The sequence below is a fragment of the Syngnathus floridae genome, chromosome 14 (assembly GCF_059516105.1).
Source record: "Syngnathus floridae isolate MCC-2025c chromosome 14, RoL_Sflo_1.0, whole genome shotgun sequence".
NCBI classification, from domain to species: Eukaryota; Metazoa; Chordata; class Actinopteri; order Syngnathiformes; family Syngnathidae; genus Syngnathus; species Syngnathus floridae.
The window spans coordinates 10,015,952-10,042,769 of record NC_142426.1 but is presented as its reverse complement, the minus strand read 5'-3'; the positions used below and the strand labels follow the sequence as shown (position 1 = coordinate 10,042,769).

General features: G+C 38.5%; 2 protein-coding genes across 4 annotated transcripts in view; one reads left to right on the top strand and one right to left on the bottom strand.

The window, feature by feature from the left end:
• Positions 1 to 79: 79 nt before the first annotated feature.
• On the bottom strand, positions 80 to 4,193 carry LOC148387670 (LIM/homeobox protein Lhx8-like). Of its 3 annotated transcripts, none has more exons than XM_088395605.1 (8): positions 4,038 to 4,193; positions 2,890 to 3,033; positions 2,644 to 2,765; positions 2,254 to 2,474; positions 1,960 to 2,051; positions 1,709 to 1,804; positions 1,158 to 1,335; positions 80 to 936 (listed from the first exon to the last, which is right to left on the bottom strand). In XM_088395605.1, exons 1-8 carry the CDS (start codon positions 4,062 to 4,064, stop codon positions 860 to 862), a joined length of 957 nt encoding a protein of 318 aa, XP_088251731.1. In that variant the 5' UTR covers positions 4,065 to 4,193; the 3' UTR covers positions 80 to 859. The 3 variants fall into 3 exon arrangements, with proteins under 3 accessions (XP_088251731.1, XP_088251729.1, XP_088251730.1); XM_088395603.1 differs by lacking the exon at positions 4,038 to 4,193 and adding an exon at positions 3,364 to 3,665; XM_088395604.1 differs by lacking the exon at positions 4,038 to 4,193 and adding an exon at positions 3,364 to 3,662 and having other exon boundaries at positions 1,960 to 2,048.
• Positions 3,610 to 26,818, top strand: part of map4l (microtubule associated protein 4 like) — a 42,368-nt gene continuing 19,159 nt past the window's right edge. Inside the window, exons 1-12 of the mRNA XM_088395598.1 lie at positions 3,610 to 3,734; positions 4,186 to 4,314; positions 8,527 to 8,610; positions 9,033 to 9,161; positions 9,725 to 9,813; positions 10,777 to 10,867; positions 16,111 to 16,310; positions 17,949 to 18,035; positions 18,225 to 18,302; positions 18,531 to 18,770; positions 20,664 to 21,869; positions 23,534 to 23,542. Coding sequence (XP_088251724.1) covers positions 16,121 to 16,310; positions 17,949 to 18,035; positions 18,225 to 18,302; positions 18,531 to 18,770; positions 20,664 to 21,869; positions 23,534 to 23,542 — 1,810 coding nt within the window. The 5' untranslated portion in view covers positions 3,610 to 3,734; positions 4,186 to 4,314; positions 8,527 to 8,610; ... (2 more) ...; positions 10,777 to 10,867; positions 16,111 to 16,120. The remainder of the gene's footprint in view (positions 3,735 to 4,185; positions 4,315 to 8,526; positions 8,611 to 9,032; positions 9,162 to 9,724; positions 9,814 to 10,776; positions 10,868 to 16,110; positions 16,311 to 17,948; positions 18,036 to 18,224; positions 18,303 to 18,530; positions 18,771 to 20,663; positions 21,870 to 23,533; positions 23,543 to 26,818) is intronic.

Here is a 26,818-nt window from a genome sequence, read left to right as displayed (position 1 = left end):
TCAGCCCTCATATCAGAATCCATTTTATATTTAAATATTGTCATGCAAGCGTGTAATTCATGCATTCACATTAGACAAATGACAATGTTTGCTGTGATTTATTTTGTGGCAGGGCATCCTTGTGATAACATGAGAATTAAGCACAGTATATCAATAATTGACCGTAACAATCAGTCAACTGTAGTGTGCCAAATGATCATTACACATTGATCATAACAATCAAAAAAAGGAGGTGCAAGAATGTAAGTACTGGTTTGAGTAATTTTCAGTTTAACTAGTGGCTGTGATTTTTGTAACAGTAGATGACAGACATTTTATATCCTATACATAAGTGTAGACTGAAATTTCACTTCTAATCAAACAATTTACTTCAACTGTCTTGGTGCTTTCAACATACTATGCTTTTTAAACATAAAACTCCACTCGAATTCCTCTACCTTCCCTGTGTATCTGAAGTGCATGGGAACACATTCGGGGGCTTAATCTTTACAGTAATAACTTGTGAAATTAGATGACAGACATTTTATATCCTATACATAAGTGTAGACTGAAATTGCACTTTTAATCAAACAATTTACTTCAACTGTCTTGGTGCTTTCAACATACTATGCTTTTTAAACATAAAACTCCACTCGAATTCCTCTACCTTCCCTGTGTATCTGAAGTGCATGGGAACACATTCGGGGGCGTAATCTTTACAGTAATAACTTGTGAAATTGGAACAATTGAAACAGGGTGTTTCCCCGCCACTCGCTGGCACAGGCGAGCTCGCCACCCAAATAAGGATAAGCGGTGAAGAAAACACAGATGGACAATTTGTGAGTGGTGACCTTGACCTCTCCCAGTGGTAGACAGCATCTTAAGTGTGTCTGACAGGTAGCTGTGTTAGTGGATGGGGTACGAGCGGCTGAAGTACAAGTGGGTCTTGCGTTTGTACTGAAAATATAAATAATGCATGAGAAAAAAAGTCATAATTTAAACAAATACAATTTGCAAGCATTTCTCAGAAATTTGCCAACAATGAACTTGAAATTGAAGTGTATACGTACAACTTTAATTTGGGAAAGGTCTAACACTATTTTATACAATGATGTGGGTTCAAGGTTTTTCTGTTTGAAAATGTTGGTTGAGACGAGTGTGAAGAGAGGATTTCTTACCCTCCATATAGGTCATTGTGGTCAGAAAAGGCACATCGGGTGTAATATAAGTCGTGTACTGCAAGTCATCCAACAGTGGTGTTGTCAGATGACCAGTAGGAAGTGAATGCATTGTTTTGGGGGCAGAATTTGACGTTGTCTGTTTCTTTTGACGGGCTCTGCAGTTCTGGAACCAGACCTGCAGTTGAGAGAAATTAGGGTAAGCTGCAATATCAATAAATGTTATGCAGCATAAGATCCGTGTTGAAATTACAGTACCAGAAGGAACTTTTCAATAGGGCTGCAACATTGAGTCAATAAAAATCCATAATTGAAAATGTTGGCAAAAAAAATTCATTACCGATTCATTTGTAAAATATACATGGATATAAACAAAAAACAAATATAAATAAATCAGAATTCCTAACTTTGAGATCTCTGCTGTGTTGATGCAGTTCTTTTTGTGCACTATGAATATGAAATAATGTCCATTTTTAATTAAGGAAATAGAAATTCAAACAACAGTTATCCATCGATTAAGCAGTTATTTAAATCATTTTGTCTTAGCCCACCTGAATAACTCTGCGGCTTAGACCAGTCCTTTCTGACAGTGTCTGGAGAGTCTGAGCATCTGGGTTGTTGTCTTGAGCAAACTGAGTTTGCATTACCTGAAGATAGAGTTGAGGGCATGAGGCTCACATGACCAGTGCTTGGAACAACCATGGGTCCTTAACACCTATAACTTCAGTGAATGTAAAGTATGAACAAAACACAACAACTCCAAAGTTTACGTTTTGTGGAGGGCTTGACAACAATTCAGTACCTGCAACTGGTCAACAGTAAAACTGGTCCTAGCCCTCTTAGCAGGTCTGGGCATGGTGCTGGAGCCATCTTTCACTGCCTGGTCTCCATCTACTTAGGATTGGTCATCAGAGACAACACACAGTGTATGTTATAGTTTCTTTTTATTTTAATCTTAGCTTTATGTTTTTGTCCACCTGCCATTTAATGTCTCAATCGTTGCAAATAGTTATATCTACACTGCAGTAGAGATAACAACAGCTAAAAGATTGGACACAATTTACATTTGGTCATTACTGTGTTCCTTTTTGCTCACCATTTTCTTTAGAACGTTTGATATTCTCCATCATAACATCATAGTGGGGCCGGCAGTAGACTCTGTTTTCTAATAGCCCGCATTCCTCTCCAGTCGACAGCTGACGCTTACAGGTGGCACAGGCAAAACAAGCCAGGTGGAAGGTGTTACCTCTTGCCTGTCGTACCCAGTCATTGGTATGGATGTTCCGACCACAACGTGCACAACGGGTCCCATATTTTCTGATAAAGAACACAAAAAATGGTGAACATTATCAGTAAAATGTGTTCATTTTGGTTAAACCACTAAAAAAATATAATCTGATTGGATAACAAAGGTATATACTCGTAAATGATTTAATAATAAATATATTGATCATCCCCATAGCCAGACCAAAACATTTTGTGTTACCTGAAGTAGTCTAGTTTGCAGTAAACTTGTGTGTCCTTGATAAAGCAGCTCACATGTCTCCCTAAGGATGTCTTGCACACACAGCATGACAAGCAGCGGACATGCCAACATAAATTGTTCACCTGAAAGAAGAAAGAAATGAATTAAGGTGAGTTTTTCTCTCACTTTTATTTGTCCTAAAACTCTGGCGGAGTTGACTCTTTTCTGTACTTATAGTCTCTTTGATACAGTTGAACAAGGCCATACCTTGAGGAGATACCTGTCCACTATCTCCAGGCAGCAAGACGAACAGAAGAATTTTCCTTGCTGAGAAGTTAGTGTGGAAGAGGAGGAGGAAAAAGTGCAGGGAGAATAGAAGTCCTCAACAAGGTCTTCGGAGCCAGAGGAACCCTGTTAGAAAACGCAGCTTGTCATATAATAAATAACTGCTTACAAATTGCATTACCATTAAGAAATAAAAAGTTCACAATTGAAGTTTTGCCTTGAGGTCGTCGAAGTATACACATTTGACGGGAAAAAAAGTTAAAAACAATTAATACCCGTTGTTTTGCTAGCACAGCAACTGTTGACATTTATATTGTATTTTCACAGGCGGCGGCACTTTGATGTGCGCGCTCAGTCAGTCGGCCTTGTTTTAAATTGTTTTACCACATAAACCCCGAGCATTTATGTAACATAACCCAAACAACGTTCAAATAATTATAGAAAAAAATAACTTACTATGTCGACAAAATAATTTCCAAATTGGACTAAAGCGTCCGGAGGTGTTAATTGTGTGTCTGACATGCTTCAAATAATGACCGCCTGACAGATACTCCCTTATGACCAAATCAAGAAGCAAGGTTTATATTGCCATGACCACCAGTTAATATAATGTTAATTTACAAACAAAACTTTAATCTTCAACATTATTCTAGTCTTCGTTTGACACGTTTAGTCGTATTAACAAGTTAATTAAACACGGAACCAAAACAAATTGGGTCTGGTCCGACGCGTGCACAGCTGGACAGTGTGTGTAATTTGCCTGACGGGTGAAGGTAGTCGATAAAGCGGCTGTGCACGTACCGTGCACAGTTTGCCGAGACGCGCAGGTAATGTCGCACATCAGAACATCAAAAATACGAAAAACACTAACTACTCCCATATTTCGACGTGTTGTTTGTTGTGCACGAATTTGCATGAATGTCGAGGTAAAAAATGACACTGCCCTGAAGAGAAAATATATCGCTATGCTCAAAAAAAAAAAAAAAAAAATGCATTCGAAAAACTCGTGCGTCGATTTTTAGGTTTTTGAAATTGTCATTCTTTTTTTTAAAGAAACTCCGTTTCAAGTTTTTCATCGCACTTGTCCGGCGCTACGAATTGGGAAATGAATAATGAATAATTCAACTTACCACGCTATTGGAAACAGAATGCGACATTTCCACCACAAAATTATGGAACTTAATAGACTTGTCCGTTACACCATGTTCGTTTCTGTTGGCTACCCATTTCTTTCGGAAATGCTTGTTTGAATTTGGCTCTATCCTTTAAATTTCATAGGTCAAAAAAACCCGCTCCTCCCACTCAGACACAAGAGGCCCGCCTGCAGCACCATCAGGAACCACGCACTGGTCTGTCATTATTTGAAGAACAGAAAGAGGCCTACATGCAGGATATTTGGTGTAAAATGTAGGTGTCAAATATTATTTTCTCTTTCAAGTACTGTATATGTCACAAAAGTTCTAAGCTCTTTAAATGTTCTGCAGGTAGCGTGCCATGCATCCTCTGTTTTATTTACTTTAGCCCAAGGTCAGTCACAATTTCTCTAGGATATAATTGCTGGATAACTTGGCTTATAGGCGACATATCTCAATATTGTAAAGAAATGCAAGTTTACAAAAATCACTGCTTTTAGTGTAAATACATATTGAGTTTGCATAGACACATAGAATCTGCTCACGCATATTTAAATTACAATACACAAATTTGCATCGTGAAACAATAGGCCAGAGATGCAACGAATGAAGTGAAAACTTTTATCATATTTTAGAAATCGAAACAGGAATCAGATATAAAATCGTTTATTAAAATATTTTTGACATGATCTTTCCATTTTATTAGTATGCCCTCTCACTATAAATGTAAGGATTTACCAAAACACTTTTGCATATAGCATCTGCTCTTTATAATGAACGGTGGATAAGATTACCTGACCATTAGCTCCTTTATTGTATGAACAATGGTATATTATTAAAGTACTTGTCATACAATTTTTAGATGAACAAATCTGCCCAGCAGACTTGCAAAATGAAAGAAAAAAACAGATGCTAAGCTTTTTTTCATCCAGTCTCATTTGCTCTGTGTGTCTGAGAGCTCTGGACAACCAGCACCTGCTTCTATAATTGACAGCAGATGGAGCCTTAAAGGCCTCTTCATGAAGGGTTTGGACCCTATGGGTGTATTTTTTATTTTTTTTAAATCCATCGAAGTATCCATCTCAATCCAAAAATAAATAAATAATAGATAAACGTATACTGTAACTTATTATGAAGCACGGTGACTTAGTTATATATGTACGATATATGATGACAGTTGTTAATACGTATACCTCAAGTTCAGGAGTCCTATATTCGAATCTCGGCTAAGCCCCTTCTTGGTTTTCCATCTAAAAAAACATGTATATGAGGTCATTTGAAGACCCTAAATTATGCCTATGTCTGAATATGAGTGTGACTGGCTGTTTGTGCCCAGTGAGTGACTGACAACCAATTTAGGATGCACCGTACCTCTCTTCTAAAGTCATTTGGGTTACAGAATCCAGCTCACAAGGACAAGTGGTATTAAAAAGGGAAGGCTAGTTCCATCCCCAGTGAATGGATTAATCATTATGTTGAGGCCTATGAGAGATGACTGTTTGTCACCCATTGGGTTTGGCTTCCCCTCTCCAACCAAAAACAACCAGTATCTCACAAACATCGAGTTGTTTTGGTTTGCAGCAGCAATTTTTTTTGTGGCTTGGTTATGTCATGTTGTGATTGTTTGTAAGGGTAGTCATGAAAGTGTAAATGTCTCCCATCATTTATTAACGTCTTTATCCAAGTTAGAATAATAGATTATGTCTACAGCACTACATCGTGCTATCACTGTCAGCAATATTTCCAGCCCCCATTCGTCCCCCTTGTAAATTTTTATACAAGTTTCAAAACATTAGAACTTTCATCAGTACTCATTCCTGAGTTTGTGCTGCAGATGTACCCCAGGAGAGGTTAGCGTTAGTACACATCTGAACATTTTTGCAAAATATGTTCAGACATATTAATAAAATTTAGGCTAAATGCAAAAAATTGGCATCATGCACTGCAGACATGATAATAAAACCATAAAATGACTAATAAATATGTTTACTTCCTAAATTTTCTAACATATTGGTATAATGTTGGACAAATGTTGAAAACAGCTTTTTTAACTTGTGCAAACACAAGTCAATACCCTGTGGGAGGAAAAAAAAAATCCTCAAATTCTCAGCCACCCGCATATTGACGAAATCAATTGTGATATGCACTGAATCAGTGTCGCACATCAAAGCTGTGTCTGTCAGTCAACTCACTAACATGAGACCAAAAGCTTTGAGCGTTTCTGTTATCATGAAGCTTTCACCACTTCATCCGCATGCACACACACGCACACGCCAAGACAATTGTTTATCCAATGATATGATAAGCACGTCTATAAATGAATTTCAAAGGCAATGGAGCAATATTTTGGGGATGTTTTTCTTTTTTCCTCCTTTTAGGTCTGGACTTTCCTTCCTCCTTGTATTTGTTCTTGTTAATTTTGTCCTCTGTTCAAACACATTTACTTACCTCACTTCAATTCTTCTCACCCCCACAGCCGTCCTCCTTCTATCGCTCCTTCATCTTGCTCCCACTTCTCCTTAACATGTCTTTAAGTTTCCTGTCCTTTGTGAAACCCACTTCACAGTCACATCTTGTTTTCCTCCTTCTATCCTGTTTTAATTGAGTTCCCGCCCCCTGATATAGCAGAGTCACGCTATTGGAGGAAACGGGTGAACAGTGGCTGCAGAGTGACAGGTTATTCTGGGCATCGTGTGGCGATAAACATAGAGGGGTAATGGAGGTAAATGTCGGTTCCGCTGGATGGGTGTTATTCAAACAATAGGCCTGTAGGTTCTAGTATCACAAGACTCCTTGCTATCCCAGCTGGCTTTGGGCGAGAAGCAGAGTACACCCTGAACTGGTCACAGGAGATAAATAGACAAACAAGCATTCACACCTACAATTAAGAATCTCCAATTAATCTACCATGCATGTTTTTAGAATGTGGGAGGAAATTGGGATAGCTGGAGAAAGAGGCATGGGGAGAACATGCAAACTCCACACAGGAAGGCCAGAGCGGTATTTAAAACCAGTCGACTCCCGTGCTGTCATTCCACAGAAAGATCACAGTGAATGTATCATATCATGATAATCATATATCATGTCATATCATATCAAGATTATCATAACCAACACACACGCACAGATTAATAGTTCTATCAATTTGGGACTTACTCCAAGGCCTTTTAAAAACAAAAACAAAGGAGTATAATGTAAACGGCCAACTACATCCGCGACTATTTGCCAGTCAATCACATTGCAGAGACATTCAAGTACTTTCACACTCACATTCATACCGCCTTGAGTGGGAACTGAACCCACGCTACTTGCACTGTAGATAGGGAAAGAAACAATACACAATCAGTTACTCAGTGACAATGAAAATAAACTTTTGCTAAGTGCCTTTATGCAGAGCCGCGCCAACTTAATGGTTTCTTTCAAGGCCCATGCACCAACTGGGTTTAATGTTTTTTAGTGAATCATAGTTTGATTTTCAATGCATTGTTTTACAGAATGTAGGTTAACAAAAACTGTTTTCCTAATGATTTCTCATTTATTCAAATAGGCTTTCTTGTTGAGCATGTTGGTTAATGTTACTTGCAAAGCCATGTTAAAAAACATACTTGGTGATTAGTGGTCGTGCACGAGTGTTGTTCTGAGTATGCGCAAAATAAAGATCGTACTACTACTGAAAATATGGTATATAAATTATGTTCATCAGTCATTTAATTTATTACCGTAATTTCGTATTTTTGTAAACCATTTCTATACGGATAATTATTTTTTTTTATTGCCCGTGAGATGTTTAAAATGGCAATTGAATCCTATGGTTTCCTTTTATATATACAAGTTGCACCAACTCTTTTTGTCCACAGGAGGGTAGTGTTTATCCATGTTATTTTAGGGTGCTTTGTTTTTGGGCTAGTTTTTGTAGAACACAAATGATAAATTCTTTGCCTTCACTTCTTTTTTTAATGTCAGATGTTTTCCAATTTTTTTGAATTCTGAGGTTCCTTTCGTCTGTAATTTCCAATTCCTCTTTGATTTTTGGAGGCCAAATATAGATATGATCTTTTCTTTAAGCGTCAGTAACAAAGTTGGCACATAATTTAATGTTAATTTGTGTCATTGTCTGCATCAGAGATTTAATGAGTCAGGTAAATTGAAAGGAGACTAGAAATTTTAAAAATTCAAAAAATGTTTGCAAGTGCCTTTATCACAAATTAGTGACAGTGTTTTGTCAAAATACCTCAAAATCAAAAAATATTGCAGGCTTTACACACCGGAGTTTTTGTTTTGTTGAAATTTGTCTGTTTGTGCCAATAGTATGGATTTCATTACCATGATGAGGGGCAGAACTGGCCGAATGTAGAAACCTGGATTTAAAAAGTTACTGTGAACTCCCAAGTGCAAACCACTCACATGGCAACATTCATTTTACTTTTCCTCATGGAGGCTGCACCCAATTGTATTTGTCAGCTAATGTCTGGACCTGTGTGTCTAGGGTGACTCAACAGACCTGGGGTCTTCAGGCATCCATCTGAAGGGGGACATCCACAGACCAGTCTCCAAAACAACTATGCTTGAGGTACCTTTAAAGGACATCAGTTTATGTTTTAAAAAAAATCTCTTTTGAGCATTCCAAATGCCCCACTTCTCTCATCCCCCAATCTAACCCAGACACCCCCTGCACAGCCTTACTCCAAATCCCCTCAACAAATTCCCCCACTCTCTCTCCAAATCTTTCATTCCGCGGCACCCCCTGGTTTGGTCTGAAGACCAACATCACTGACTGACAGAAAATCTCCCAAGCCTCCCTCGATAATTCTCTTGATCAAAGTAGATATTATTTCAGATAGAATTCTTGAAAATGTCACGGCAGTTCTTTCGTCTCTACAATCTATTTGTAATATTCTATTCTAATACTATTGCCAGTATAGCTTTAATGTGTGCTTTAGGATGTTTTTCATATTACTGTGCCAATCTCTAAACTAAGCCCTAACACTGCAGGGGTTCATTCCTTATTTAGGTCATCATTGTATGGATGAGGTCCGTTGGAAACTCATCTGGATTGGTCCACAGAGCTCCAACATCTGGTCTGTGTGGCCGATTTACATGTAATATACTGTATGGTGTGTGGTAAGAAAGCACACACATGCAATATACATACACTTACGGAAAAAAAAATATGACATCAATTTATTGGGTGCATCCTCCGAGTCTAGCTAGATTGTCTGATATTATGAACCTGTGCATGTAAACACATTATAGCCCAAAGCACTCCTTGTAAGCGTGTCAAAGATGAGGTTACAATGAAAGTCATCCATTTTTTGAGTTGCAAAACAGGTTTTTAGCACTGCTCTGTTTTGAATCTAGATTTGACACATCAACCTGGGAGGCATCTTATTTTGACATGACATAAATGTTGGTTTTGGTTGCCCCTTTCCCCATGGCCCCAAATTCAGAAGACTTTTGGGGACATCACTGAGGATATACAGAAAAAAATATATAATTTGGATGCTATGCATATGCGGAAATTCTTGTATGTACGGTAGCACTTGAAGGCAACAGTACCCTCCGAAGAGCCACGCGAAGAGCCTGCAAATTGTACCGAATGGGGTTTCTCGTCCCGGCTTCTAATTGGTCAAACGGGCGATTGTGGGCGGAACTGATTTCTCATCCCTGTCAACCGTTTTTTTTAGTGACCAGAGAAAGGTGGAGAGATATTTTAATCCCCCCCTCTGACTGACAGCCACACACACGCTACGAGAAAACAAGACACCAGTGCACCGTGAGTGAATTTGATTTCTTCATTTTACACCAATTGGGCTGTTATGTCATCGCGTGCAAAACCTTGCTCTTGCTGCAGCGCTCTGCACCATCATTTGAAATGAGTGATGAAATGCGTGGGATGTAGATGACAAGACAGTATGCATTACCAGCAAGGATGTGGCCTATCTATATAGCTCATCAGATGGCGGAGTAGCGATATGGATCATTGTAGTATGCGACGTTTCCCCCCATCCACAATGGCAGAGCATGGTGGGCGTGTAGTGGGGGGTGTTGTCTGTCTCCTGCGGAGATCCGTGAATTCGTTCCTCTTTGTTACAGTGATGCCGCAATCGCGACGATCTACGTGCATGCAAAAAATGACTAGGCCGTAGGTTGTCAGCTATCAGAATAATAATATCAAATGACATACGTGATGCGCACGATCAAATCTCAAAATGAGGGATCACCAACTAGGTTTCTTTCGACTTTCCTATATTACACGCTGTCTTTTTCGTTGGTAGGATGGAAGACCTTGTTACATAAAATATCATTTTCTGATTTAATGCAGCCTGTCAGGTAAAGACTGTTTTAGACCAGAGCTTTTGGTTATAAAATGATGTCGCTCAATAGACACAAAGGCATCCTGGCACATCCTGTATCCTCTCTGTGGGGATTAGTAGGCCTCCACATTGTTCTGTCTGTGCCCATGTCTGCCTAGCTGTTTGTCTTGCGAAACTGAAATATCATGGATTGGGCCCATTCTCGTGGAAGTATAGCAAGAGTAAAATGATTGCAGACTTTGCCCTCAAAAAAATTTGTCTAATGTTCGACTGGGCATTTCCAGGATGGATGTTGCAGAATTTTGGAAAAGTGAAATGCCAAATTTACTTTTGTACATACGTATATGACTTTTCAAGTGTGGAAATCAAAATTATAGTTGCACAAGTGTGCACATCCGCTCTTTTTTTGTATTATTTTTAAGCTACAAGCCACAAGTGATGATGAACTAAAGGAGATGGCAGCTTCCGGGAATAACAAACCCGTAGACTGACGTCATAACACACGCAGTAAAGGTTTGTGTTGCGCATCGAACAAATTATCAATCAACATAAACATTTTCTGTAGCGCTTGTCTTTATTAGGTGAGTTTGAACCCCCTTTTTTTTTTTAATTGCTACAATACACACGACAAGGATGAAGTGTTTTGATAATCAGAGTTATTAAAATATATATCTTTTGGCATGATGATATACGTACATGTAGATTTTGTACTGTGTGGATTGGAGAGATTATATTCAATCCCTCTCAGATTACCAGTCAGGCAGTTAGGTTTGGGGTCATGGAGTACATCTGGTACAGCCCACAGTTTCTGCCCAGCATCCATAGAGTCTGAGTCATGTATGTGATGAGCAGATAAACGGGCAGTAGTAGGTCTATCTCTTAGTGTTTCCAGACAAAAGCATCTTTGTCTGCTTTAATAGGGTGCTTCTACAGGAAATGTGTCCCCTTATTCATTACGGCAGTGTATCAGGCAGGGGCAGGCAGTACAGGGGTGCGATCACAGGAATGTGATCAAACAGCTGTCCAAAGACAATTTATATTCTCCAGTTGGTAAAATTTTATTGTAATAAATAGTCTATGATACTGTAAAGTGCAGATGTCGTTTATTTTATGACCTAGTGATTGTAAGTGGTTTATATTGCTGCTCTTTCATCCGGTTTCAAATAGTTAAAGCAATATTTTTTGTTTTTGTAAATAAATGCAATACAGTAGGCTACACATATTTTTCACAGAGCACAATGAATGATCAAGTATATATAGATTATTATTGCCATTTTGAACTGGGGTTTGGTTTACATTGAGTAAACATGGTGAAACAGTAGTCAAATTTTAGTTGTTTATTTTGCTGCTTCAGCATCTGTGAAAATGACAGTAGCGCCTTAATGAACTGCATCGCAGTGGTAAAGGATAAACAGAGGATCATTGACAAAGCTGAGTTTTGATTATCATATTCAACATTACCTCCCTCAAGGTAGACCAATCAATTCTTGTTTACCATGACAGACTGAAGTAAACCAGCAAGGTTTACTGACACAATCCTTGCCCCTCCAAACCTTGAGACAGAGTAGGTACAATACACCAGAATAATAGGCTGTCTTAGATCGTCTTTATAGCTGGTTTTTGGGGACAGGCAATGTGAAGGACACCTGCCTGGAAAATAAATCGAGAAGATGATGAGTAACGAGAGTCATTTATGCAATACACACAAGCAAATGCCGGGTTGCTTTCCGAACCTGCTGACTGGTAGCCTTTAATTTTGAGCAGATGAAGTTACTTTTATCCAAGGTTGGGGTATTTATTTTGAACCAGATTGAGTTGATAACTGTATTGTGGGTTTATGTTTCTTACATCAGGAAGGGCAATTACAAGTAAGTAGCCAATAACACATTGAGCTTGCTCATTTTGCTGCAGATTTTTTTCTTTTCATTATATAATAAAATTGTAATTTCTTTTGGAACATGCTAAATATTACAATAATATCGATATCGCTGCATTCCATCATTATCGCTACATGTTTTTCCCTTATCGTGCAGCCCTAGTTGTATTCTGATATTGACGGTTTGACTGTGGTACAGATTATTTCTCTTTTCATTTTTACTACTTTTTTATGTTAAAAATCGGAGCAATACCAAGGGTTGAGTAGAAACCTATAAGAAATTATTTTTGACCATTTCCTCATTCACTGCCATCAGGAAGGATGCCAGTGAATACGTTTTAAAAATCCCACTGCACGACCACAACTTTGAAGAAATGGTTCAAACATTAGGCAAGTTGGACAAAATATTTGCACAGTTCTAATTTCCTGACAGTATGATGAGTGTGTGTGCTTGAGGTGACAGTGTTGTCAGCACTAATCAACATTTTTTTTCTTTTCAGAAACGCTGTGTGCGCACGTATATATGTGTGTGTGTCTGTGTTTGTGTATATGCGTGACAGAGCTTCTGCCTGTCAAGAAGGGCACATTGATGAGGTGCTGAGTCACCCTGGTAACTGACTGCCTGGACAACCATGCACGGATTTGATGAGCAGATTTAATGCACTCAGTTTAAAAAGGGGAAATGTAGTGTTTTCATTGTCCTTGTATTTTGATTTGTTGTTTAAGTTTTTAATCTTCGAAATAAAAGGATTATCATGGGCCATAGCCATAATTTGTTATTTAAGGCCATAAAATTTAAAATCCATATTTTAATATAATATGTGCAAAGGAATAAATATAGCAAGAAATATTTTCTTATTAAAATAAGCAATTTCGTGCATTATGATTTTTTCTCCCTCGAAGTGGTTGTTTAAAATATTTTGTTCATTTTTAATAATTTGTCTCAAAATATAATGATTTGAAAGTTGAAAAACAATCTCAGTCTAAATGTGCGTACATTAATTCATTACAAATAGAGGGCAAATACTCTTTCATGGCACTGCAAGTTGGAATCGAGTCAAAATTATTTATGTAGCCCTTAAACACTGTCCCTGAAATATTAACGACATCCTATTTACAAAGTAAATTTACAATACATACTATTTATTGCCTGAATTTGGATCACTCTACTACTTCCTGGACTGCTGCTTGAAATGCATCTTGGACAGTGATTTGCCCAACACAAATTTTCAAGTCCCATCATCAGTATTAGTGACATGACTCTTTATTGCTTTTTCAATGAATATAATCCCATGAAAGCAGGAAAGAGTTTCTCCCCGAGGCCACTAACCTCTCCATTCATTACTGTTACATCATGAGCTAAGACCGCGGATGTTGTACAATGACTCATCACTTAGCCCGACGAACCTGTGGCTAGCTTGTTTTTTCATACAGATGGTGCCAAATATGATACTTTCAAATTTGACATTTGAGTATACTTAGGTGCACTCTTAACAAAACCCAATATCTTTGCAAATATGCTTCATATTAAAATACTCTGAGTAAATATTGACAATGTGAGTGTATACTGACATTTGTGGGGACGATTACAACAAGAAACAGTATCACTTAATTCATTACACATGCAGGTCATACAAGGTCTCATTGTACACTGAAATAAATTTTGTTTGACTGTCAAATAGCTGCCCATGAATTAATGTAATGCATGCAATTTAGAACATTAGTCCCCCGTTTTCAAATTAGAATATCTTCTCCTGCAAAGCCTCCATGCAAGTGTGTTTTAGTTTACATGTGCATGTGCGGCGTTTTCGTGAGTGCTCCTCGGGTTTTGGAGCATGAGATGATTATGTAGCAGGCGGTTAAAGGTTCAGAGAGGCAGAGGTGGCTGAAAGCCAGGGATTGTGAATACTGAGATTGTTTTTAATCTCTGAGTTTAACAGGCACTCTCTCTCTCTCTCTCTCTCTCTCTCTCTCTCTCTCTCTCTCTCTCTCTCTCTCTCTCTCTCTCCCCTCCCTCTCTCTCCCCCTCTCATTCGCTCAGTCTCGCTCCCTCTCTTACTTTAGACAGGCATAGCTTTTTGCTTGCCACCAGTTACATCATAATGCCACCCTCTGTGAAGAACTACTGAAATTCAAAAAGGCTTGATATTAAGAGGCTAGATATAGCCAAATATTAATATATATATATATAATGTCAAATGTCACATTAGGAAATAATTGAATTACTCAAGTCAATCTTAGCCAGGAAACAATCATTTAGTTTTCAAGATAGACAATATAGAATTGCGAGCTGCCAACATTATTTAGCATTGCTTATTTTGTTTTTATTTTAATTATTATCAAAGGTTATCTAACACATTATGACTGAGATAGGATTGGTCAAAGGGCAAATCATTAATGTAAACCAACCATGCATGCTAATTCTTACCTTTCTTGACCCTTAGATTTCTTAAGTTGATAGCGTGCAGATACAGTAATTTTTCACAATGTTAACAATACAAACAGTGGAAAAACTTGTGTGGAATGAATGAGAGACCCCACAACAAAGATCTCTAAATTCAGGCCACTGAATATTTTAGATTATGAAACCGTTCCAACTTCCAATGGACTAATGAATTATAAGAGACAAATGCACTCAGAGCACTATGAGTTTAGCGACTGCCTATTCATGACTACCACATTTAGATGTTTCAATAACAAAATTGTTTGGTAAGCAAGACGAGAGGAGTGGCAAAAATAAATAAAAAAAATTGGTTTCCACTATACTGCACCATTACCCTGAAACAATGGCTTACAGTTCCCTGCTTACACTACTGCATGCTTTCAAACTGGCTGCTGGCCATCGTGTGTGTGTATCTTATGTGCGTGTGTTTGTGTGGATGTCTTCTGTGAGACAATGACAACTTGTTGTACCGGGAGCCTGGATGTAGAGATGTAAAAAAAAACAAAAAAAGAATGAGGGGTTTGTTTGGAGGCCATGGTGTCAAAGTGTCAGGATACCATTTATAGCTGATATTTGTATCATTTCACAAGTGGCATGACAATGAATGGACCTTGATGTTTATTTAAAAAATTGTGGACATTTTGTTATTTTTATAGTTCTCTGAGTCAGGGAAATGTTCAAAAAGCTATTATGTAAAAAGCAGGTATAATAATTTTATTATATTATTATTAGCAAGTCAATTTCTGCTTCTGTAATGGTAAGCTTTGACTGCCCTCATTTTAAATGGAATGAGGGGGAGTCGCCGTCCCATGTTTGCGGAGAGTTGCAAACTTCCTCTTTCACCTGTGCGATTCTAGGAAAATATCAAAATTGAAAAAACATAGTTAGACTACACATTGCGCTTGGCTTGTGATTGGCAATGATGCTTTTTTATTCCAGCATGAATGTGCTCCGGTGCACAAAGCAAGGGCAATGAAAAGATGCTTGAATGAGTTTTGGTGCGGAAGAACTTGTTTACAACTTTTATCTGACGTCAGTCTACGACAGTGAGGAGACAGATTGTGGAGAGAACAGAAAACTCAAGAAAAAAAAACTGCAGAGAAAAATAAAAAATAATTCCAAATAACTCCTCTGGGTAGGGCTGCTCGATTATGGATAAAATCATGATCACGATTATTTTGTTCAATGTTAAAACCATGATTATTTGTACAATTATGTTTTTGAAATTGGAGCAGCATTTCCACACATTCAGGGACGCAGCTGTTAAGTTGTGCATGCACGTCTCAGAACGTAAACACTAAATATGAATTTTTCCTCGATGATATGAATTTTGAGATCGTGTGGAGCCAAAATCGTAATCATGATTAAAATTCGAGCAGCCCTACCTCTGAGCAATACAACCAATGATGCGTGTGTGTCTGTATTTTGTCTCTCCAGTTCGACGACTATGGACCTGAGCTTGCGAGATGCACTGGGTGGGGGTGGAGGTGGGGTCCCAGGCGGAGCCCCTGCCGAAGCACTAATCAAGAGAGACTTTATGAGTGCGCTGGAAAAAGAGAGTTATGACGACAAGGTCGGCGAGACGATGACCAAAAGTGACTACCGACCTTTACTGGATGGAAAGGACGGCAAGAGTGGTGAGTCACTACAAACATTAGAGGAAATTGTATTTTTATTGAGGATCTTGATTTCTGTATATAAAACTTTGTACTTAAGGCAGATTGCTGCTATATGTTTTTGATGACTAGTTGTTGACTGAAGATCATAGCTCAGTTTCCGTCTTAAATGTCACATATGGCCAGAGGATAAATGTCTCACTGTGTGTTGTAGGATGTCATTTGGAATTTTGAGGAAAGTGTCATTCCGATTATCCGTCCAGTGGTTATGTTGCGTCCTACTGTGTGCAGGTTTTTTATGTTAACCTGTACCGCCTGACTGCATCGTTATTGGCTGCCTTTTAAATCAGTGTTGATGATGAAACTGATGTCGATCAAATACTGTTACTACACGACCAGTTGGTCTTAATGACATTTGATGTCAAAATGTTAATTACTACATATTGTAATAAGGAGGCAGTGTTTATACATTACAGAATAATCTGAATCATATTTGCAGTATGACTTAGTTCTATACAACAGCTTTGGTTTGTGTCACAATAACTGACTTACCCCTCAAGAGTTTAGAAGTATTCCACTGTGTACTTGCACCATGAACTAAACAGTTAAAGGTCAACTTTGCATCTTATGAAATACTGCAGTACATGATGCTGATTTAAAAACCACTCGCTCCTACCCACGCATGTGGGTGTCTATTTTAGGGGTGCTACCCCATTTTGGAAGCTTTTACTTGGATGGGAAATGTCAGGAGAGCTTTCAGTTTAGTGATGCAGAAGGACTAAAAGAAGGACTTTGACCTTGAGCCTGCAGAATGACTGCAGTCCTCAGAGGCCTGACAAGATTCCAGCTGTGCTGCCCTCACATTTAGTGTATGTGCCCGTTACACCTGAGCCTTTTTTTTTTTTTTTTTTATTTACCTGTTGTGTGATATAGAATGTTTCTCATATACCTAATTCGTGATACGCTCATCTTGATGAACGATTGCGTTTATTGCAAAATTAGGTAACAAAGGCTCCTGTGTTGAATCTGGGCCTTTTCCTGCATTGCAAAGAACATTTCTAAATAGGAATATGAATTGTTGCACCTTTTCAGTCATTCTCATATACACACAGAAGCTCAAAACAGCAGTTTAATTTGTTTTTGAGAAACCTTAAAAGCATTTATTGTGTGAAGGCAAGTAGCCTTTTCTTATATTTTATTATTCAACTTATTCCGCCCACTTTTTTGACGTACCTCTGTTATCACAGCAAGATAACAGCATAGCTCAAGCTATCTAGTTAATCATGCGTGCCAAAGAGGCCTTTTCTAACACACTCACTAGCATGACACATACAAATGTGATGATTCTGAGATGGTGAGACACGAACGCCAAGAGTCACAGATGCTGTCGTCCTCTTCTGGTGTAACCATAGCAATAGACCCTTCAGCGACATGTTTTGTCTGCATGTGTCATTGTCAAAGATGCACTAATACCCGCACGAGAAAGAGACACTTATGAGCTGGTTCAGCCAGTTTTGCAAAATGTTTTGATGAGCAAGCAGCATGGACCTTGTCAGGGGACAAATTCAACATGATGGATAAAAAAAACGAAACTGGTGCCACTGACAGAATTACTTTTATATACTGTTTTGGTTACACATAAGTGTTTTTCTTTGACAGGACTTGGGATGACTTCATCAATGATGTTTCCAGGTGGACGCCAAGACCCTCCTGGACAACCTGCATTCACTTCTGACTACCTGTCTGGTAAGAATTTGTCGTTTATTTGACATTTAATGTTTGCTTTAACTAAGTACAAGAAACAGTTTGAGTGACTTGATTCACAGTTATCCAGATAATGGTGATCTGCAAATGTTGAATGAAAGCTACTGGGGTTAACTTTACGTTAAATGACTAATTTACTGATTCCTGTCTTCCTCGCTTTTGCTTTCCAAGGTCCTACGATGGGTGGAATGAGTGACCAGTGGAACCAGAACAAAACAAAGGATGCCAGCATGCCTGACTCATTCCTAGGTTCTCTTATTCTTCATCTTGTTTTTTTGCCCGGTTTAAGATAGCAAAATTAAATGTAAGAAATATTATTAGAATTTAATGAAAGTGACTTCCAAACATGAATTGCTATAATAGATTAAAGAAGTGTGACGAGGTGTCGGTAAATGATAACTGAATTAAGGAACCTCGTAAGTGTTAGTGTGAATTGTGGAGTATACCTGTTGAATGTATTTATTTTCTCTGCTCCAGGATTTTCTCAGTCTGTAATGAGTGGTAATATGGGTTCCAGCATGCCACCGTTCCAAACAAACGTGAACTCCTCTCTAGGCCAGATGGGAATGGGAAAATCTACGGACACGCAGAAAACTTCTGGCCTCTTTGGTTCAGAGCCTCAAAACATCAGTAACACCAGTGGCAACAATCCCTTCAAACCAAATGATCCGTTTTCTTCTGGTGGTCCAGGAATCCAGTCTTTGGATCGCAGTCCAGGTAACCTGCATGCAGAAAGGATGAAATTAGTGAAGTGATGATAAGAAGTATGTATGTTAAAATGCATGTATTATAAGTGCTTTCGATGAATGTGCCCAGCCTGGAATTCTGAAATGAAAAGAACAAATATGAAATCTTAGTAAAAAAAAATCTTGCCTCTTGTAGAGCTCCAGTGTAGCCAATGTGTGATGTGATGACAAAGGAAATACTTTGAGCAGCAGAGGGCAGCCTTTTCATCCGACCGAGCCATTTCAGTGTCGCGTTGACGCCTATCTTTAGATTTCCTGCATCTTCTTATTTATTTATTTATTGAAAGCACGCAGCTCAGTACTTTCTCTATCTTAAAGAAGATTGACAGGAATTGACAGGAAAATTGTTATAACTACATAATCATCTTATTCTGTTGACATATATGGTCATAGTTCCATATGATTAATAAATATTAGTGATTTGATCAGATGTTCAACACTGGAACAATAATGCATATTTTGGGAGCGTGCCAGACTTGCATCCATTAAATACCTTAATACCCCTGTCCGAGCTGTTTACAGCCGGAGAATCGCATGCCAAGCAGCAATCAATCTATGAAGTGAAAAGTCGGCTTTAGGGTGGTATGCACCTTTTCCTAGGTTTTGATTGGTTTATTCCATGATGTAAGACCGAAAGGCAGAGATGATAGAAGCTGAGATCTTTTACATGAAAAGATAAAGTGAAAGCAGATTGATAAAGGTTCGGTTTGTTTTTTTTAGCAGTATCTATTTTCAATTTTTACATATATTTCTTTAGTCGCTGGATGAGTGAGATGTAGTCATATTATATAAATATAAAAATAGGAGTTTATATAATTATTATTCATCTAATGACAGGTCAGATAACAAGGGGGAAAAAATGATTGGATCATTTCAAGCAAGTTCATACGCAAAACATTTATTTTGTAATATCTTGCATGTACTGCTTGTCATTCCTTTCTCTTACCTATTCCAAGATGTTGTTTTTGAACATGATTTATTTATTTTTTTCTAATCATTGCATGTGTAGCAATGGATAATTGTATTTCATGATGCTCCCAGCACGCATGAATTTGTTTTGAATCCTGCTTTTAATGATGTACTGTATTCACAATGCACTCGCTTTATTGTTATACTTTGTATGCCTATTTTGCTATGTTATATATAGCTGCTTCATAAACAAGCCCTTTTGTATCTCGGGTTGTGCTGCTAATGATGATGTCATTAGGTAAATGTGAATCTAAACTTACGTATGTCTCCTTCATACACAAATTGATTGGTTCCTAAAATGTGCCATGAATGTAAAACAAATTTAGAAATGCTATTAGTCAGAATTTTTATAAATGATATATATAGTACTCCTAAAAATGATACACATTTTTAATTATTTAGGTTTAGTGAATAAATCGAGTACAGTGGAACCCTAAAAACCTACCGCAGTCCACTCTGTGTTTTTGGACAGCAATCTGATTTGTTTATAAAACTATTGATCCCATGAAAAAAATAATCTACATAAAATAAATCTATTCCACAATTAATCCGTCAGTTCCCTTTTAGACTTAATGGTTTTTCAACCTATTTCATCTAATTAATTGTAATCCTTTTTGGCAACATCACACAAACCTTGGAAGTCAAAGAAAAAGAGCATGTGGATGAAGCCTTAAAGAGATGTGTGATACAAGTAATGCAAGATTCATTGTGCCTTTTGACTCTGAGGTATATTTTTCCCAGTATTTTTTGTTCAGGGACCTTAAGGACATACATTTAGACATAATTCAAAGAGCCTACCTTTTCACATAATTTATTTCTTTTTGGTATTTAATTTTGCTTTCTGACACAGTATGTGACTGGTTCCTGCTCATATAAAACCTTCCCCCCTCGGCAGCTCCCACCCTTTCTCCCAGCGGCTCAGTGGATGACAGCAGCCCCACTTCCTCCACATCTGAACCCCTCAGTCCCGAACGATCGGGGTGTGAGGCTGGCAAGCAACAGCAAAGGCGGAAGAAGAAGAAGAGGAAGGGGCGTGACGAGGTTTACAGCTTCTTGGATAGCCAGGAGAAGAACGGCCATTCCGACAAACATGGCTTGCAGGATAAGGGTGGACAGGGTGTGGAGGAGGATGAGGAGGAGGAGGAAGACAACTGGGAGTGGGAAATAAGAGAGAGTGGGGCAGGAGGTAGAGTGAAAGGCAAGAAAATGAAAAGCCGTGCAAGACTACCAGAGGAGTGGGGAGCACCCCAGCAGCCGGTGTCTCCCATCCCAGCTGCAGTGGCTCCTACTTGGGCCACAGCAACAGACTTTGGCCCTTTGGACTCCAAAGTTCCTAAATCCAACCCCAGTCCAAGTTTCTCTCCATCTACGCAAATACCTACAAGTTTGACCAATCGCACAGCAGATTCATCTCCTAGTTCCTTTGAGCCCATGTGTGTCGATGACTACCCTGTGTCTACCCAAAATGTGACCAGCAAACCTCAACCAATTAGCTCACCGGGCAACGCTACCAATAAAAGTAGTACACTAGGGATTGTTAGTGGAGATTTAGCATTAACGACGGGGGACAATCTGAGCCCGGTCTCCCAGACGTTCTCTTTTCTCGATTCAGTCCTCCAGACACCGCCAGGTTCTACCCCCGACTCACAGAACGCCACCCCTATCACAAACGCACCCGAACTTTCGTCAACTTCCTTGTCCGCATCAGCAGACGTCATTGTCTCTTCTTCACAAGCCTCTAAGACCACTTCAGATGTCCCTCCAAACTTTGCTCTGCCGTCAAAGCCCTGCCCCTCACCTGTCACAGACACCCAATATTCTAAATCTGCCCGTGAATCAGTCCTCAACGTTGATGCAAAGCCTTTCATCCCCTCAGCCTCACGCATAACCCCCACAACTGCTCCCAGTCCAAACGCATCTCCCGCTACTGTTAATGCAACAGTCTCCACCGGTGCAGTCATGCATCTTGGTTGTCCTCCTTCCACTATCAGTGAAGCTGTAAAGCCAGCATTATCAGACACTCCCAACAAAGCTGCAGCCACCCCATCTCTGTTCACCACACCTGCAGCTCCCGCATCACCACTGCTCCCCTCACTGGAAGGTTGGTGAACTACAGGGAATAGTATGACTAACATGGGGCTGATCATCTAAAATTAAAAAAAAGTTGCTTATATTTGTCTTGTGCTATGCATGCCTGTTTGCTTGTGGATTGAGTACTAGACTTGCTTGGACCTTGGTCCATATTTTTAATTACAAGGGTCGCGGCAGTTGAGCATACAAAAGCAAACAAACTAAAAATAGTGAAGAAACTCTTTACTGGAAGGCTTTTTAAAAGTGATTATGTCCCTTCATAACGACTTGCGCAAATGCTGGACATGTTCAAATTGTTTTAGTCGGGCTCCAAATGATGGTTCCACTATGCTTTGCTGCTGTGTATTGCTCTATTACCTCTTTCATAACCTGTTAATTACTTGATCTGCTAAATCAGATAAGTGAAATTATTTCTCCTCTGTCCTTTCTCGTAAGGCCAACAGCTTGTGTAACTTTCCACTGTGCCCATAGAAACACAAATGTTAATTTAATGCAGTGTGAAGCAAGCTGGCTAAAAACAAAAAACGTCACAGCTCTAGTTCTCTAACTGTAATTGTTGTGATGTTGTTAAAAGTATACATGACTATAATTTGGAAGATGAAATGTTATATAAAAATGTGTGCTACTACAGTGGATATAAAAAGTCTACACAACTGTGAAATGGAAAAATGACAATGAAAGATATTTAGTTCAAAACCTTTTCCTTCATTTTGACACTTAGAAACTAACTGTACAATGCCAAATATATAAAAAAAGCTTTTAGAGAGGAGAATAAAAAACTGAAATAATGTAGTGATGCAAGTGTGTACATATAGCTAAGTTAAGAATTACCCATTTATTTTCAAACTAATTTTAAATAGGAGCCATGCTTCTGATTAACACCAAATAAAGTTCGGCTATTTTAGCAGGCGTTCTTTTTTGACCATCTTTCACAACCCTCAGCGTGTAGACTTTTATCCACTGCAAGATACTAAAATCTGATCCCTCATACCCTTGCCCCACTTCCTGTACTAAAAGTTTTATTCTAACCTTAAACATGATAGTATTATCTGGTGCAGTTTGTAAAAACTGGCCTCTCTTTTGTGTACTATATTAATCCACAAATCACCCTTTGTCATTGGGCTTCCACTCATGTGGTACTTTAAAAAGTACTAAAATTGTGAAATACTTTGGATCATCATCTACCTACCATCTTGGGTGTCATTTTTTTTTACAATGCATTTTCTCCTGTAATCTGGGGTGAATTGTATTTACTTATATAATGCGTCTGATTTAATGCTCTGGCTATACTTACGATATCTGTTTTCTGTCGAATGAAGTATATAGTGTGCTGTATTATTCTCCTCACTTAATAACCTGACCAGTAAGTGGCAGTGTTCTAACTAAATTTGATGTGGCAAAGAGTCTAAATTCATATATTTTTCTTACAACAATGAGAATCGGCCTTAGAGTGTAATTGGGACCAATCTGAAATCTGTCAACTGCAACATCTTACTGGACATGTTTCTGCACTTCCTTGAATTTATATATTGTGATAATATATTGTTTAACAATTATTGGGTAATGGAATGTCTAAGTTGCATAATAGTTGAGTGTGACAAGCATGATGGTTCTTAAAATTGTCTTTCTTTTTTTCCTTCTCTCTCACTTGCTCTCACAATGCTGCCAACGAAGTAGCACCAGGTAAGTCATATTTCACTCATCATATCAAATTTGTACATATGCTTTAAATTTTTAAAGCAAATATTTAAAAGGAAACACTGAGCGGGTACAATCCTTTCTTGCAGTCTTTTTGTTGTTGTTTTTTTGTGACAAAACGTTTTTAAATTTAATGATGGCTGATGGCCTCATGATAGTGAAAAACACCAGACATGGTATCCCATGAAAGCAGAAGGGAGTCTGGTTTTACAAATGAACATGGAATTAGCATTGGGAAAGGTTTCCATATTGTATGATGTTTGAGTTCTGTAACACTAATAGTAAATAGCTGTTTCATAAAATAGCAATTTAGTCCAATATTATAAAGAATAAAGGTGTCAACTCGAAGAGCTTACATAATTGCATCATTATTTATTATTTCATCATCATTTCATCTTTGGCATACATGTCTGACATTGGAAATATTCCAATTTGTTTACGGCATCGATCTATATGTATATTTCTAAGATCAAAGGTCAGCAGCTGTTTTGTAGGGTGTGCCATTCAGTGACATGCACTAAATCTTTTCGTTTACAGTACACTTGTAGTCTGTGCCTCTGCACCTCTCGCTTTAAATAGTGTTCAAAGCGATCCCACTCACATCTGCTTATACTGTATCCTCTTGATCTTGAGGAAGCAGTTCCTGCTGAGGATGTACAGAAGGCTGAGCTGTCACTGACGCTGCATGAGAAACGACCCCTTTTAATTGCATTGGCTGCTAATAGTGTTGTGTGGCTCAGTCTTGGCTCATTTGTTTTCAATTAGAGCGAGTTGGTAGAAAACCCTATTTTTCACAGGGGAGAAAATGCAGTCTTAATTTAGCCCACACTGTGATGTTGCAGTGACATGGGTTGGTGCTCTTTTTGTTGCTACCTCTGTGATCTATTTGATTCAAGTGTTATTGCTATGAGTTTTTCACACCAGATGAGTTGAAAGAACATAATTATATTTAGATTTAACTCCAGGAAAAGAAATATTTAGCATGCCCTAAATCTAGCGCAAATCACAGTCTCACTGTCCACATGGGTAGTTTTCTTTCCTCCGCTAGACCACCTTGCATCCCCAATGGTATTTCCGAGTGTGACCCCCTACCCCCAGCCCACCAACCTGTTAAAATATTTTTTAAGATCACAAAAGCTGTTGTTGTAACAAAGCACTTTCCTGTATTTTCCATTTTCCCTTTTTGTATTCTAATCTCCATTCCCTTTATGTCCACATTTGCCATTTGGATTTTTTCTTTATCTATGTTTTTGCCCTTTCTGTCTCCTACGACCACATCATATCTTCCACTGGCTACCCAGATTCTCTGAGTCTCTGCCACAACGCAGTAATCACTGCATCTGCACTGCAGGGGTGGGGTGGGCAATTGAGGGTGTTGTTGGAGAGGGGAAGGCGTTGTCGGGGAGATGTGGGAGGCGGTTGCCATAGCAACTAAACCACTCTGCAAGTGAGGGATGGAGGAATAGAGAAGGAGTGGACTGGGTGTGACAGTCTGTGAGGTTGAAGATTAAAAATAGAAACACTGTGACAAGATCCCCAACCCTCTGTTCCTCCTTCGGCCCCCACCCATTCTGCCTCTTTTCTCAGCACCACAGGCAGGCAGCTGTAGCATCCTCTGTCTCCTCTTGGCTCCCCTGTCTCCAGCTGCTCAGAAATCTCTGACCTTCATAAAGATCATTTACCATGACCTCTATGAGACTGTCTGGGTAGAAAACATCATCTAAGAATCTCATTTTATTCGGTACCCCTATGTTTCCCTAATGTTTGTAAATGAATGACATCATCTATCAACTCTGGACTGCAGGCCAGTAAAAATAGCAAAACTTAGTTGGACATCAATATATCCAGAGTGATTGGCCTTTGTTTGGATTCAATTAACAGTGGTTTATTGGACTATTATTACCAAAGGGCCATTTCTGAAATTGCCATTTTACAACAGGCACAGCAATCTAACCTAATGACTCTCTACATCATCATAAGATATGTGTTGCATGTAGGCAACATTTTTGTTGAAAAGGGTTGGACTTAATTCAATTCGGCTTATTATTTAAACATTTAAACACAAGACAAACTATTGCATTCATTTGAATACATTCATCCATCTTCTATGCCGTTTATGCTCACTAGTGTCATGAGTATGCTCGAGCAGTGATTCTCAAATTGTACTTTACCAACAAGTGATATTCAAGGCTCTCTCTCTGGTGGTACGCAAAATAATCATTGGATTTTGGTCATGAGTTCTGTAATTTCCAATTGTCTGGGACGTCATGAAGTGTGATTGGATGAGGAAGAAAGGAAGCAGAGATTAGGGTCTATGAGGGAGAGTCATGAATTGGCAGGGAATCCCGTTTATTGTTTCGGTGTGATTATAGTCCCACCTGGGTAGCTAAAGATTATGAAGGTAATGAACTAACCAGTGCGCCATCGTGCTGCCCGGCGATTTTATTGGTGTCTTTAAATTCTTTGGTAAGCTTTCATTTTGAAGTTAGCCTTTGCGTTGGTGGCGTGTTGTTATGAGTATGTTTTCAGCTTCCTAAATGGGTGTGTCACTTGAACTATGTACTATGAACTGTTTGCAAATAGCAACTTTATAACAAATTTACAAATAGGTAAACAGTTGAAATCAGCAGTATATACATTTATTACAAGCATCTTTCAAGAAACACATTATTTTGAGTGCATAAGATATTCTTTGGGCCAAAGGAAATAAGAGTAGCCTCTGTGATTGAATGCCAGTATTTTTTATTTTTTACAAAATAAAAATACTCATTTGTGTAAACCAAAAACGGGATAATATAATTTCTAAGACAAGCGCACAAATTATCATAATTGATGTCAACTGAAGTCACTGTAGATATTCATTGTTTGTTTTTTTTCACATCTGTCGCCAGTCAATAGCCTCATCACACTTGTCAGGGTAATTGCAGTCCTCAGTGTTTTCCTGCAAATCTCTCCTTGTGTCTCAGTCTAAATCAACATATGAAAGGCAGTTTATTTAATTCAATTCAAGAAATTTACAACTAAGAAAATGAAAACAGTTTAAAATAAATATACTTTTTATTCACAATAAATAGTCTGGGATCTTTGTCAGGACATGTACGGTGGTCACCTGATATGCCACAAGGAAAAAGTAGTGAGTTGGCTGTCTGAAATCACCAAACAGAATGAGGGAACTATTTTCTAGTACCATATAGTGCAGGAATATATCGTGAAAGATGGATTAGGGGAAAAGGATGGACATTCAGACACAGCCCATGTAAG